Source organism: Alligator sinensis, unplaced genomic scaffold, assembly GCF_000455745.1.
Source record: "Alligator sinensis unplaced genomic scaffold, ASM45574v1 scaffold264_1, whole genome shotgun sequence".
Taxonomy (NCBI): Eukaryota; Metazoa; Chordata; order Crocodylia; family Alligatoridae; genus Alligator; species Alligator sinensis.
Window position 1 is genome coordinate 4,557,478 of NW_005841831.1, and position 12,616 is coordinate 4,570,093.

The 12,616-nt window shown below is 46.9% G+C and overlaps 1 protein-coding gene and 1 pseudogene across 1 annotated transcript in view; both read right to left on the reverse strand.

Annotated features, from left to right (window-relative positions):
• Positions 1 to 1,001, reverse strand: part of LOC112551903 — a 19,028-nt pseudogene extending 18,027 nt beyond the window's left edge.
• A 1,554-nt stretch (positions 1,002 to 2,555) lies between these two features.
• Positions 2,556 to 12,616, reverse strand: part of LOC102386218 (cytochrome P450 2C29-like) — a 13,681-nt gene continuing 3,620 nt past the window's right edge. The window contains exons 4-9 of the mRNA XM_006014808.3: positions 9,733 to 9,893; positions 9,442 to 9,618; positions 8,723 to 8,864; positions 7,186 to 7,373; positions 5,769 to 5,910; positions 2,556 to 2,971 (exon numbers count right to left, since the gene is read on the reverse strand). Of these exons, the coding sequence (XP_006014870.1) occupies positions 2,790 to 2,971; positions 5,769 to 5,910; positions 7,186 to 7,373; positions 8,723 to 8,864; positions 9,442 to 9,618; positions 9,733 to 9,893 (992 nt within the window). The 3' untranslated portion in view covers positions 2,556 to 2,789. The remainder of the gene's footprint in view (positions 2,972 to 5,768; positions 5,911 to 7,185; positions 7,374 to 8,722; positions 8,865 to 9,441; positions 9,619 to 9,732; positions 9,894 to 12,616) is intronic.

The window sequence follows — 12,616 nt, forward strand, 5'->3', positions numbered from 1 at the left end:
TTTCCTGGTGCCTTCTTCATCCTCCCTATATATTTGAAAAAAGGACTTTTTATTATCTTTGATCTTGGACGTTAGTCCTAGCTCTATGTCCGCCTTAGCTTTCCTAACAGCCCCCCTACAGGCCCGAGCAGTGGAGGTATACTCCTCTTTGGAGATAGCCCCCACTTCCACAGGGTGTACGCCGCCTTTTTGGCAACCAGGCATTCCCAGATGTCCTTGGTGAGCCAGGGGGGCTTTTGGGCACCCTTGTCCCCCTTGCTTCTTGTTGGGATTGTCACCCCTTGGGCCCTGAGTATCATCTCCTTAAGGAATGACCACTCATCTTGGGCACTGAGTTCCCCTGCCCTCGAGAACCCCAGCGCCTCTCCCGCCAATCTCCTCAACTCGTTGAAGTTGGCCCTCTTGAAATTTAGGGCTACTGCCTTACTGCAGGCCCTTGTCACCCTGCACTGGATGATGAATTCAAGCAAGCAATGATCGCTATCACCCAGGTGGTCAAGGACCTGGATCCCCCTTACCAGATCATCGCCTGTGGCCAGGACCAGGTCCAACAGGGCATTTCCTCTGGTGGGACTGTGCACCTCCTGGGTTAAGTGGAGATCCTGTATCTCAGCCAGGAACCTCCTGGGACGTTCCGACCTGGCTGACTGCTCCTCCCAGCAGATGTCCGGGTAATTTAGAAAACCCATGCACTACATCCCTTGCCTTAAGTGCCTCTGCAAGCTGGCCTGAAAATTCCCGGTCCAGCTCCTCCCCTTGGTTGGGGGGTCTGTAGTAGACCTCTACCATTAAATCCCTCTCCCCACGACTCCCATGTTGATGTCCATTTCTACCCTGGGAGGCAGAAAGGTTAAAAGGCTGCAACAGCACTTCTCCAAGGTCCTTGCAGTGCTGCTCAACCTTTTGGTCTCATGGGCCACATGAACAGAGTGGAGCTGGTCCATGTGCCAGACTGGACCCTGTACCTCAGGATCAAGCTTGCCCACCTGGATCTGGACCATGCTACCTCTGCCCAGCTTCACATGCTGGAGATCAGGGCCTCAGGACCCCAGGCTGTCTCTGCCCAGTCATGCATTCCAGGACTGGGGCCTGGGACCCTGTGCCACCTCTACATAGTGCTGCATTCTGGGATCAGGCTCCAAGGCCCTGTGTCACCTCTGCCTGGCCCTGTGTGCCAGGATCAGGCTCTGTGCTGGATCTAGTGTGCCAGGACCAAAGCCCATGGGGCTCCCCATGGGTATTTGCAGAGCCCCACTGGCCAGATGAAAAGGCACTGGGGCCTGGATCTGGCCAGTGGACTGAGTTTGAGCATGAGCACCCCTGCCCAAACCCACTCTTCCACACTGTCTGAGTGTGGAGAGAGCACAGAGCTGAAATATTAAAGGCCACATTTTACTCTCATTGTCTCTTTGTACAGAAGGAATCTCTTTGTAGCCTGACCTGATTTAATAGCCTGTTTCATCAGAAGTTGTGGTATAAAATGAAGCTCTTATTTGCAGCCAGGGAATCTTCCAGACTTCTACTGATGCATAAAGGGATTAAAGTGCAAAGACTGTGTTGGAGATCTCATTTGGATTAGAACTGGATTTTGCTGGCAGTTCTTAGGCTTATTAATTAATTACAAGGGAAAATTATGGATATCTAAAAGCTGGTATTTAGATAAAATTCCCTTGGTACAAAACAGTAATTGAACCATGTAGAAGGGAAGATTTTTAGGCAGTGTGTGAGATATGCAGCTCAATGACTGTTATCTGAGGTTTTTCCATTTTTCCTAACTGTGAGGTGTTATCAGAAATGCAGCTATAGAAAAGTCTTTGTTAGTACAATAGGATTTGTGGGTTAGTGCTGTGTCACCAGCTAGAACTGCAGGCTGGTTTCTCCACTGCCCTGCCCAGTTATGTAATTATTTCCACCTGCATGAATAAAACAAATTGTAACCCTTAATTGGTAACCCATCAGCTGAAAGTTTATTAACATTTGATGTGCGCTGTGCATGGAAAATGTTACTAAACTGGCACTTAAATGCTGCAGTTAATAGGTCTCTCCTCATCTGGTAGAAATGGAAAATGTTGTTGTATAAGCATCCTGTTCAGTCTTAGCTCAGCTACTAAAAATCTTACGAAAACAGTTGTCTTGTCCACCTCAAGTTGGAAAGAGCAAGTGTTTGCATTTCTAAATCTGTATTTGAGGAATAGTAGCAGCTCTTGTCAGAAGTTAATGTGGGATATTAATAAGTGTGAGTAGTAACTTAGCTGCTAATGCTGTAATGATATGAAACAATAGGACTGTCAAATAGGGGACGTGCAGAATTGATTCAGCTATGGAGAATGTAATCAGCTGAGCTGAATATAAAATATATTTTTTTATCTATGCTCTGATTTCTTTCCCATAAGAAAAACAATCTGTACCCATTTACTGAAGTTGATTTTTTTTAATTCCATATATACATGCATACATATATACATACACATATATGTGTGCGTATGTATAGATATCCAGATGATACAACACGTTAAGCCCTAAAAATACATATGACTAGCTTTATATTAGGGTAACTATTCTGACCCATGTTATAAGCATTTTGGCTTTTGGCTTTGCATGTTCCCTAGGGCAAATATGGGATTTTAGCTTGTACTTGAAAAGCCTGTTGCTTTGTCTGGGGATTTCATTCCAACGAGTTTAGGCAGCATGTGATGCATCTGTTATTATTTCTTACACTGAGTTGCATATTAGATACAACTGAACCAATGGATACAAGCAAAATTAAATGGAGATGACCTCTGTGTTCCTTACCGAGGGAGAACACAGAGCTGGTAAGGTCGGGGCAGATTCATTAAGCCACTCAGTGCTGGGCTTATGTCAATTTCCTTGGGATCTGTGAACGGTTTCAAGGTAAAGTTTTGCAGAATGGTGGTCAAGAATAAAAATATCTCCATGCGAGCCAGGCCCTCTCCCAGGCAGATCCGTTTTCCTGGAAGAGGAAACAGAAAAGAAAGAGAATGCACAGATGCTGATGTTTTTTCTTTCAAATTTATGGTTAACATTGCAGTAAAATCTCCAAGTTAATGTTGTAAACCCAGAGCAATTGATGGTAGAAGTTGTATCTTTTCCAGGATGCTGGGTGTTATAAAAGTGTTGTAAAAGTGATAGAGAGATTGAAGATGCCAGTCAGAACTGGTTTAACAGAAGTGAGCTTAGAAAATCAGCTGGCCCCTTTACCTGCCAGGGCTGGGGGAGGAGATGGGTTGTAGGTTAAGTGAGAGTTCCTGCACTTCAGCCAGCCAGCCCACATCAGTGGGGAGTGACGTGGTGATGAACTGAGTGGAGTGGGTGGGAGTGACATGACATGTAGGAAAAAGTGCATAATGAGCAGGATGTGCGAAGCTTCTGTCCTGATTCGATTCAGCGGAGATTCAGCCCGATTCGGTGGCCGAATCTCCAAATCTAAATCAAATCAGAGGACTCTTCAATCTCTCCAAATCAACTTGGAACCCTCCAAATCGATTCGGAGAGATTAGGAAAGATTTGGCAATTCAGACATAGACACAGCTGTAAATGCTTTTTCTGCATACCTCTGGGTAGCAGGGACTCATGAATGCTGCGATGCTTCTGGTCCACTTCTGGGTCCACCGGGGAGTGCATGGGGGCCCCTCCCTGCACTCCCCAGCGGCTCAGTGACTGGTGCCTCCTGGGTCTGGGGGGGAACCTGGGGTTCCCCTGCGGCTGATTGCCCCTGCAGAGTCTCCGGTGGACCCGGTCCACTTCCAGGTTCACCGCCAAGTACGTGGAGGGCCCACCCCCACACTCTTGTGAGACACTCCATGAGTCTCAGCATTGCAGCATCCACAAGCTGCGCTGGTACCTTGAGGTATGCAGAAAAAACTTTTAAAGCTGTGTCTATGTCTGAATCGCTGATTCTCTGAATCAGCATCGAATCTTCAGATTCGGATTCAGCTGAATCAAATCAGGGACAGTGATCCGAATCAACAGATCGAATCACTGTCCCTGATTTGGGCCGAATCCAAATCCAAATCGAATAGGGCCCGCTTTGCACACCCCTAATAATGAGTACACATTACACATGTGGAAGAGACAGGAAGAGTTGGGTTCTCGCTGCGCTCACAGCTGTTTCATAATGGTGTATGTACATTCGCTTTGGTAGATTTGCTTCTGACTTGCATACCTGGCCTGTTAGCAGCCAAAAGAGGCTGATAACAGAGAGTGAGGAATGTCACAAGATGACTTGAGATGTGGAGAAGGAAGCAAGGATGGAGCAGGTCAGGAGCAGAGGAGACCTGGAGAAGTGTGAAGGGAGAAGTGCTGAGGTAGAAAAAGAAATGAAGAGATGCACTGCAGGTGGAACTTGTGGGGACCACTGGCAGAGGTGTGTGTAAGGTGAAGGATGAGCTCATAGAAAGCAGCCTGAACCTCCAAATTCAAGGATATATTCTGGATGAATGTTCCCATGAGAGGTAACCCTGCAAGGGAAAAGCCTGCAGGTGAAATGTCTTGTTGAATGGGACCATTAAAAGCAGCAGGAGGTGAAGATGGTGGGAGGAGAGTTGCATGATGCAAGGAGGATTGCTGGAGGGAGGAGTTTCAGGAATAGGGGAACAGGAATCTCTGTATGATAGTTCACAGCAAGAGTAGGATTCTGGAATAGGAACTGGAGAACTGCTGTATTTTGTCCACTGGGAGGAAATGGGGCCACGAAATATCCTACCTGAAAGGCTCTGTTGTTTTTTATATTGATACCAACAATTTATGGCAGGAGGTAGAAAATGAATTGTCTGTATTGGAAGAGGACACCTGTCAGTCTAATCTGTGCAAAGTTCAGTCCTCAGCATGTGCTGGCAACCTAGAGAGTCCTAGGTTCCCTAGACAGTTTGTGTTATGTTAAAACAACGTGAAGTCTACGCTGCTAATATTACCTGTGCAGGTAGGTGAAGTTAACTCAGGTCTGCCAGAACATGATATACCTGTACCTTTGATTTACGGTGTAGACAGACCCTTTAACTTCCTGACAATCTCATTTTTGCATGAATAAAATTATCTCCAGTTCTGGAATTGTTTGACTGAGTCTGAGAATGAATAGCAAGAGTTTTCCCATGGCCGCACCGAGAAGGAAAGGTGAGAGGAGCCCCAATCACCATATTTTCTTGCATACCCCATAGACTTTGTTTTTGGAAGGCAGAATAGAAAAAAAAGGTATTTTTCCACAGTCATGGGCAACTATGTGACATAAAGGCCTCCTGGAGAGAGTCTAGGTGAGGCAGCACACTTCCTGGGCCCTCTGTGTATCACAGAGGACTTACTCTGTCACACATGGTTAGGCCCCAAACTCTTGCAAGGGCAGTAGCAAGACTGTTACCCTTTTACTCTAAGTAGCTCCTATATGTAAATTCTTGTAAATAAAATGTTGTTTCCATACCACAAGCTTTATCTGGATACCACCAGCAGCTCACTTGCTGCTTCAGGCATGTGTCACAGTGCTCGGTCAATCGCTACAGTTGTGAGATGGTTAACATGGGACACCACCACTTTGAGTGCTGAGCCAGATTCAAGCAGCAGCTGTTCTGGCAGTTGCATGGCATGAACAGCATCTCCTGGCCTGTATTTCCAGCCAGGAAAAATCAGCTTCCCTACTTAACACATGCACCCCAATTTGAGGAGGGGGGGAGCTAATTTTGGGGGGAAAGTTGGGGGGAAAGGTGCATCTATGTGAGATAATATGGGACTGGCAAAAAGGCAAAGATGGCATCTCTTACCTGCAGAGAAGGGCATGAAGAAGTTGCTCTTCCTGAAAGTGCCATTTTCATTTAAGAAATGTCCTGGATTAAATTGTTCAGGATTTGGAAATTCATTGCTGTCATGAAGGACAGAGCTCAGGATGGGATAAACAGTGGTACCCTGAATGAACACGTGCAGAAGAGACAGGGTCAAAGAATAGGGTTGTTGAATGACATGGTCCAGTTCTCTTCCAAAAACAGGGATGTGCCTTGCAGCATAGCCCCTTACATCTCCATAGCGTCCCTCTGCCACTGGCCTGGTAAGACTTGTCCTCACTCTGAAACAGCTTACTGTTGGGGCATTTGTCTGCACATCCAGTCTCACTGTTCTCTTTTTTACATCAACCTAATCATGTGCTCCTTCTTGGTGTTAACCACATTGCATATATTTGTAGATGATCGTGTCCATTTTAAACCATTTTGGTACGGCTGAAGCCACAGCACACTTCTAAGGAAAAACCCTTTAAAATATACAGAAATACTGGTAAATCTTTTCTCTTCCTGATCTTTTTCTGATGCTTTTCTCTGAACTCCCAGTGACATGCTCAGAACAAAATGCTGTTTTGATCACAGCAGAAGAGCATGCAGAAATGATACTGTTTTCTCTCACCATTGTTGGAATATATCGCTGAATGCATGTTGCTGTATATTTTGTATTTATAATAGCCTCTTCAGGTAATTTACAGCATTTCTGTGTGTTAAGTTTTCCTCGCTTTCTGACTGTGTTTGGATTTTTTCTTCCTGCGTATATACACTGTATATTCTTCATACTTTGTTTGCTGTTCATATTTTTAATCTCTCTAGGGCCCTTTGTATTATTTTTCTCTTGGGTTGTGGAGCTTGTAGCATTCTTACAATGACATATCTTCTGTAAATGTCATTAGTGCTCACCTGCACTGAGGGAATGCGCAGCGATAGCAGTCCCCAGCACTGCTTTTGTGTGTGGGGGGGAAATCAGGCCCGCCACAGCAGCAGCTGAACGCACTGTCACCACAGCTAGTGCAGCCCCATGCACTGTGGCTGTGCAGGGCATGGTGTTGCCCTGCTACACCTCTGTTAGCACTCAGTTTACCAACTCAAGGCATCTAGATTCTTCCTGAAGATGTTAAATAAGAATAAACGTAACATCAGCTGCCTGCAACCTGCAATCCCCATTCTGCACCTCCTGCAGGGCATCTACAGGACTCTGCAGGGGACTGAAATAGAGAGCTTCAGGCCAGATTCTAAACATGGACTGAGGTTAATTACACCAATAAGAGTCCATCAAGAACTGTATAAAACTATTTGTGCTCTGGTTCCTGCATTATTGATGAAAATCACTGGAATGAAGAGGGCACTTATTGTGAATTTATTTTCTGCAAGGATTTAGCCATCCTGAGGAACAATGAGAACTGACCTTTGGGATGATGTATTGTCCAAATGGGGTGTCTTGGCTCACAGCACGGGGAAGCCCTAATGGAACGAGAGCAATGAACCGCTGGATCTCATGTACCACAGCATCCGTGTAAGGCATCTGGCTTCGATCAGCCATGCATGGGCTCCTCATCCGGCCAATCACATGGTCAATCTCTTCCTGAACTTTTTCTGCCATAGAATGAATCAGATTTAATAATAATGCAATAGAACAGCCCCCTCCAGTTTAATCCAGCTCTCTACTACTTTGTCTGTAAAATCATGGCCTATGGACACTGGGAATATTTCTGAATTACCCAAGTTATTGTCCAAATCACACATATGGCAAAATACAAGTAATATGATGGCTGGAGATGTTCTTACTCAGAATTGCCTAGGTTCAATATATAGTGCAGTGGAACGTGGTAGTGATTTGAAGTGGAAGTACTACACCTTGGAGAATTACGTAACTATTTACGTGCCCACAAAATTTTGCACATAAAACGTATGACTATGCATAATTTCATAATTTAACCCAGGCAGGCTCTGTGCCTCCACCTGCATGGGGCTCCCAGCACTCAAGCTGGGGGCCCCATGTCGAGGCATTGAGCACGGTGACTTGCACCTGGACAGCTGGCGAGTGGGGAGGGGAGCTCCTGCCTGCAGAAACAGGGGGTTGGCATGGGGTTTGTGTGTTGGCATGGGGGGCTGTGTGGGTGGGTGTGAAGTTTGTGAGTGGGTGTGCCCCTTACCCCCCCCATGGTGCACAGCCCCTGCAGGCCCTCAGGGTGCTCATGGCTGCAGCAGCATGTAGCTCTGGCTGTAGCGCCGGCTGAGTCCAAGGAGCTGCACATGGCAGCACACAGCTGCCCCAGCCTGCTGGCATGCACCTTTGTCCCAAACTGGGCTGGCTTCTTGCCAGCACATGGGACACACGGTACTGCAGGCAGGAACCATGTACCCTTGGGCTGGGCCGACTCCATGCCTCCACATGGGGCTTCCAGCACTCCAGTGGGAACCTGCACATGGAGGCATGGAGTTATCCTGCCTTGATGGTGCACGACTCCATGCCTCCACATGCAACTTCCCACTGGAGTGCTGGAATCCCTGCGTGGAGGCATGGAGCCTGCCTGGCCTGATGGCACACAGCTCCCACCTTCAGTGCCACAAGCCCCACATGTTGGCATGCAGCCAGGCTGGTCAGGTCCAGAGGCACACACCAGCAGGCTAGGCTAGGCCAAGCCAGCTCTGTGCCACCATGTGCAGCCCCTGGGACTTGGCGCATAATTTTGAATTTTTCTGCGCATAATTCCCTGGGGTGTAAAGTACTCGTGTCCCAGAATCTCTGGTGCACGGCTGGTGCAGCCCATGGAACTAAGAGAACTCCTGAGGGTCAAAGATTGAGAATGAGGATATCACTGGGACTTTGTCCTCATTGACAAAGAGTAAGGGAAAAGAAATGCCAAGCTTAAGAAGGAGAGTAGCTGGAGAGGGTAGTGGTGCTGGGCAAGAGTCTCTTGACGGGTACGTGGCAATTGTACCTTGTATGTCTGGGTATTTCAGGAGAATCAGGAGTCCATATCTCAGGGTGGTGCTGGTTGTCTCTGTTCCCCCGGAGAATAAGTCCAGCGTGGTAATTACAGAGTTCTCCGCATGGAATTCAGTCTTGCCATTCTGTTTCTCCTAGGAAGTGGTTTGGTATGATTATTTAATAAACATTCCCATACAGGCCCACTGTTTTTATCAAATGTTGCTTTCTGGAGTAATGTACAAAATCCTTAGTGTATTGCACCATTACTAGAGAACTGACTTTTTCAAATAGCAATGTACACAGCACTAGGTTTTTTATCTCTTCTTTACCACTTTCCTGTTTTATTTTGTTGTTTATACATCTACAATATACATAAATATTCTCCTAATGTTATTTTATGTGAACACACACTTCATTTGTCACATAGAAATTAAGTGACTAAACCCTGGAAGGAAGTGCCCCTCTCACTGTATACCGCTAACCAGGAGAAGAACGAGCAAGTGTAAAATTCTGGAATACTCTCTTAAGGGGAGTGGAAGCAAACTCTTGAAATAAGGTCAGCACAATAACACTTGCTTTTTTTAATAGTAGTGCTTGTGAATTTGTTATACTCATTCCACAGGCTGACTTCAGTGGATCTGTCCAAAGATGACCTGATATCTGGTGACATAATGTGTTCTGGGCAAACACTAAATATTTGTGTTTGAGATTTTTATGCCACCTTGTTACCTGTTCCATCTTGATGAGGAAGCAGTCAATAAAATCCCGTGGGGACGTGGGATCTAAGGTTTCCTCATGTTTCTTCAACTCCTCTGAGATAAACTCTTTTAAAGCAGCAAAGTTTATGGCCATCTGGTTGTGAGGTCCAGGCAAGACATCCATAAGAGATGGGAACAGCTGGTAGAGCTAGAAGGAATAAAAGGAAAACAACATCTTTGCTACAGAATACTCTTGCTCATAGAGATTGGAGGAGTTTCATTTGTCTATGGAAAGTCCCAACGGCCAGATTGCTACTAATACCTGTCCCCATTGAGAGTTCAGAAGATGGATATTGTCATCCATCTTATCTATCAGGGCCAGAAACTTCTTATCTTCATAGTCATATCGGTTTCCAAATACAATGGAGCAGATGACATTGGAGACAGTACAGCTCAGCAGGAAGGTGGGGTCAAAGGGCATCTCTGAAAGATTGAAAATTTTGCCATGAATGAAAAAATCCACAAACTTCACTTCAATATTGTGTTTTTTGAGATGCAACCTAATAACTATTGGCAGGAATCCACAGAGGAATCTGAAGGAATTAATGTGGCTGTTGATTGTGGGACTCCTGCTTCATTAATTGCTGGAGCTGGAAGCCATCTGGTGAATAAGTCATGAAACTGCAGGAAGAGAGAGATGACGATCTCTTGATGGCAGCTATTAAATGTCACCAGGAAGATAAAAATTCTGCCTCTGTACAGTTGCCATGTGATGCTGACAAGTCACATGAAATAGCTTTCCTAGGTGGCCACTCTGCACCTCTTTTTCTGGGTACCTACTTGATGTACCTGTACCTCGACTTGCAGGAGTGCTGAGCTGCAACAAGGGTCAAAGGGAGCTCTGTTCTGAACACAGAGGATAAGACAAAACACGAGGCATGCTGTAAAATCAGGTGCTGAGCGAACATCCGTAAGTGAACATCTGGAAGTGACTGATTGGCAATTTAGTCATTCGCTTTCTCTAGCTCCCACTGTACAAAATGGCAGTAGTACCATCTTACTTCTTCAGGGTGTGTTGAAGATATAGTTATCAATGTGTATTAAAATATTAGGGCATTATAATGAATGTGGAAAATCCCATGATGAAGTTTAATAGTTCTTTGTTTTCTGTAGCATGTGGATGTTGTGTAGTCAGTAATGCACAATACCTAAAATAGTGAGGACTGGAAGAAATACTACCTACCTTGTGGCAGACTGCATAGAGTGCCTACCATTTTAAGGGGAGAAGCAGTCAGTGTAGCAGCTAGCAGAGGGGGCTGGAGCTAATTATGGGTTCATCTGGCCCAGGGAACTTGCAGGTGATGGCTAGGACTGATTGGAGGGAGCCATCTGACCCAGGAGGAGGGCTGATCTTTAGGCAGATATAAGCCCAGGCTTGGGACAAAGCTGGCAGTAAGATCTTGGAGCCTGCTGAGAGAACACCACCTCAGCAGGATGGCTGCAGCTCCAGAAGGTCAGCATGAAGGATAACATCTAAAGCAGTTTGGAGGTTTGGGAAGGAATTAAAGGTCTCAAGGATGTTCCTAGGGACCCAAGGAGGGGTCTAGGGCCCAGAGAGAAGGATCAAGTATATAGGAACTATTGTTGGAGTCTTTGTGAGCCCAGAGAAAGGGGCCAAGTCTGGGACCTATTATAGGATCCAGGTGAGCCCAGGGAGAGGTGCCAAGTGTGTGGGACCTGTTAAGGGGTCTGGTGCCTAGAGAGAGGTCAAGAACGTGAGACCTGATGTGGGGTCTGGAGCCTACTGAGAGGCTGACTGTGGGAGCACAGAGAAACAAGGGGTGGAGAGAGCTGGGGCCAGAGGTGAAACTGGGCTGGGGCCAGGGGGCCACAGGTCTGTAGTCCAAGAGGGTCAAGGAATGGGGCTGGAAGCCCATGGCCCAGGGGTGATGTGTAACATCAAGATTGCTAGAGCAGGATAGCCTAGAGGTGGGTCTTGCGTATGACTGAAAACTGCATCCTACTGAGGTTTGTGGTCACAGTGGTGGGGCTGCTTGTGGTGGGGTAGCTCCTAGAAACTGCCGCAAACCCCAAGAAATGGTGAGCATGAGGCACCTGAAAACCCCAGCCACCCTGCCTTGTGGGTCACCCTTGGGCAGGGAAAGGCTAGGGGAGCACTAGGAGATAAAAGCACTGAAGGAGATTTCTAGCAGTCCTAGGGTCTGAGAGGGGGCTGGGTAGAGGGACTGCAGCTGGGGCTGCAGCCCATGGAACTAAGAGAACTCCTGAGGGTCAAATTCCTGGGCCCAAGAGGGGTCAAAAGGTCCAGGAGAGACCACTGTAGAGACTGCCATAGCTTGGGGAGCCTGGAGATCTCAGCTGACCCAAGGGGGGTCAGGGCCTTGGAATGGAAAAACTGAAGGTCCATATGTGGCTACAGCCTGGGAGGAAGGGGATCAAGGAGACTGCAGCCCAGTATGAGAGGGCTGGGGTGCATGACTGTCCTGGGGCACAGGAGAGGCTGAAAGAACTGGGCCTATTTACTTTGGGGAAGAGAAGACAGAGTGGATTTAATAACAGCCTTCAGGTACCTGAAGGGGGGGTTGAAAGAGTATGGAACTGAACTATTCTCAGTGGTGGTGGATGACAGAACAAGGAGCAAAGGTCTCAAGCTGCAGCAAGGGAAGTTTAGGTTAGATATTAGGAAGAATTTTCTCACTAGGAGGCTAGTAAAACACTGGAACAGGTTACCCAGAGGGGTGGTGGAATCTCCATCCTTGGTGGTTTTCAAGACCCGACTAGACAAAGGTACCCCATATTCACCCAGGGAAGGTGAGTATGGGGCACCTGAAAACCCCAGCCAAAGCTTTGGCTGGGAGTATGGGAGCCTAGAGCTTTGGCTAGGATGATCTAGTTGGGGATGGTCCTGATTTGAGCAGAGGGTTGGACAAGGTGACCTTCTGAGGTCCCTTCCAATCCTAGTTTTCTACTATTCTATGATGATGCCTAAGGTGGTGCCATTCAAGTTGGGGCTGGGGGGGGAGGTCCAAAGGAGAAACTGAGTACAGGAGCCCCAGAGCTTAGAGTGAGCCCAGCAGGGAGAAAAGGAGCCTGAGGCTGAAAGAGAGGCCCAGCAGGGAGAACTTGAGGCTAGAGCAAGAGTAGGATGAGAAGGGTCTACAGGCCCAGCGAGGGGCCAGGGAAAG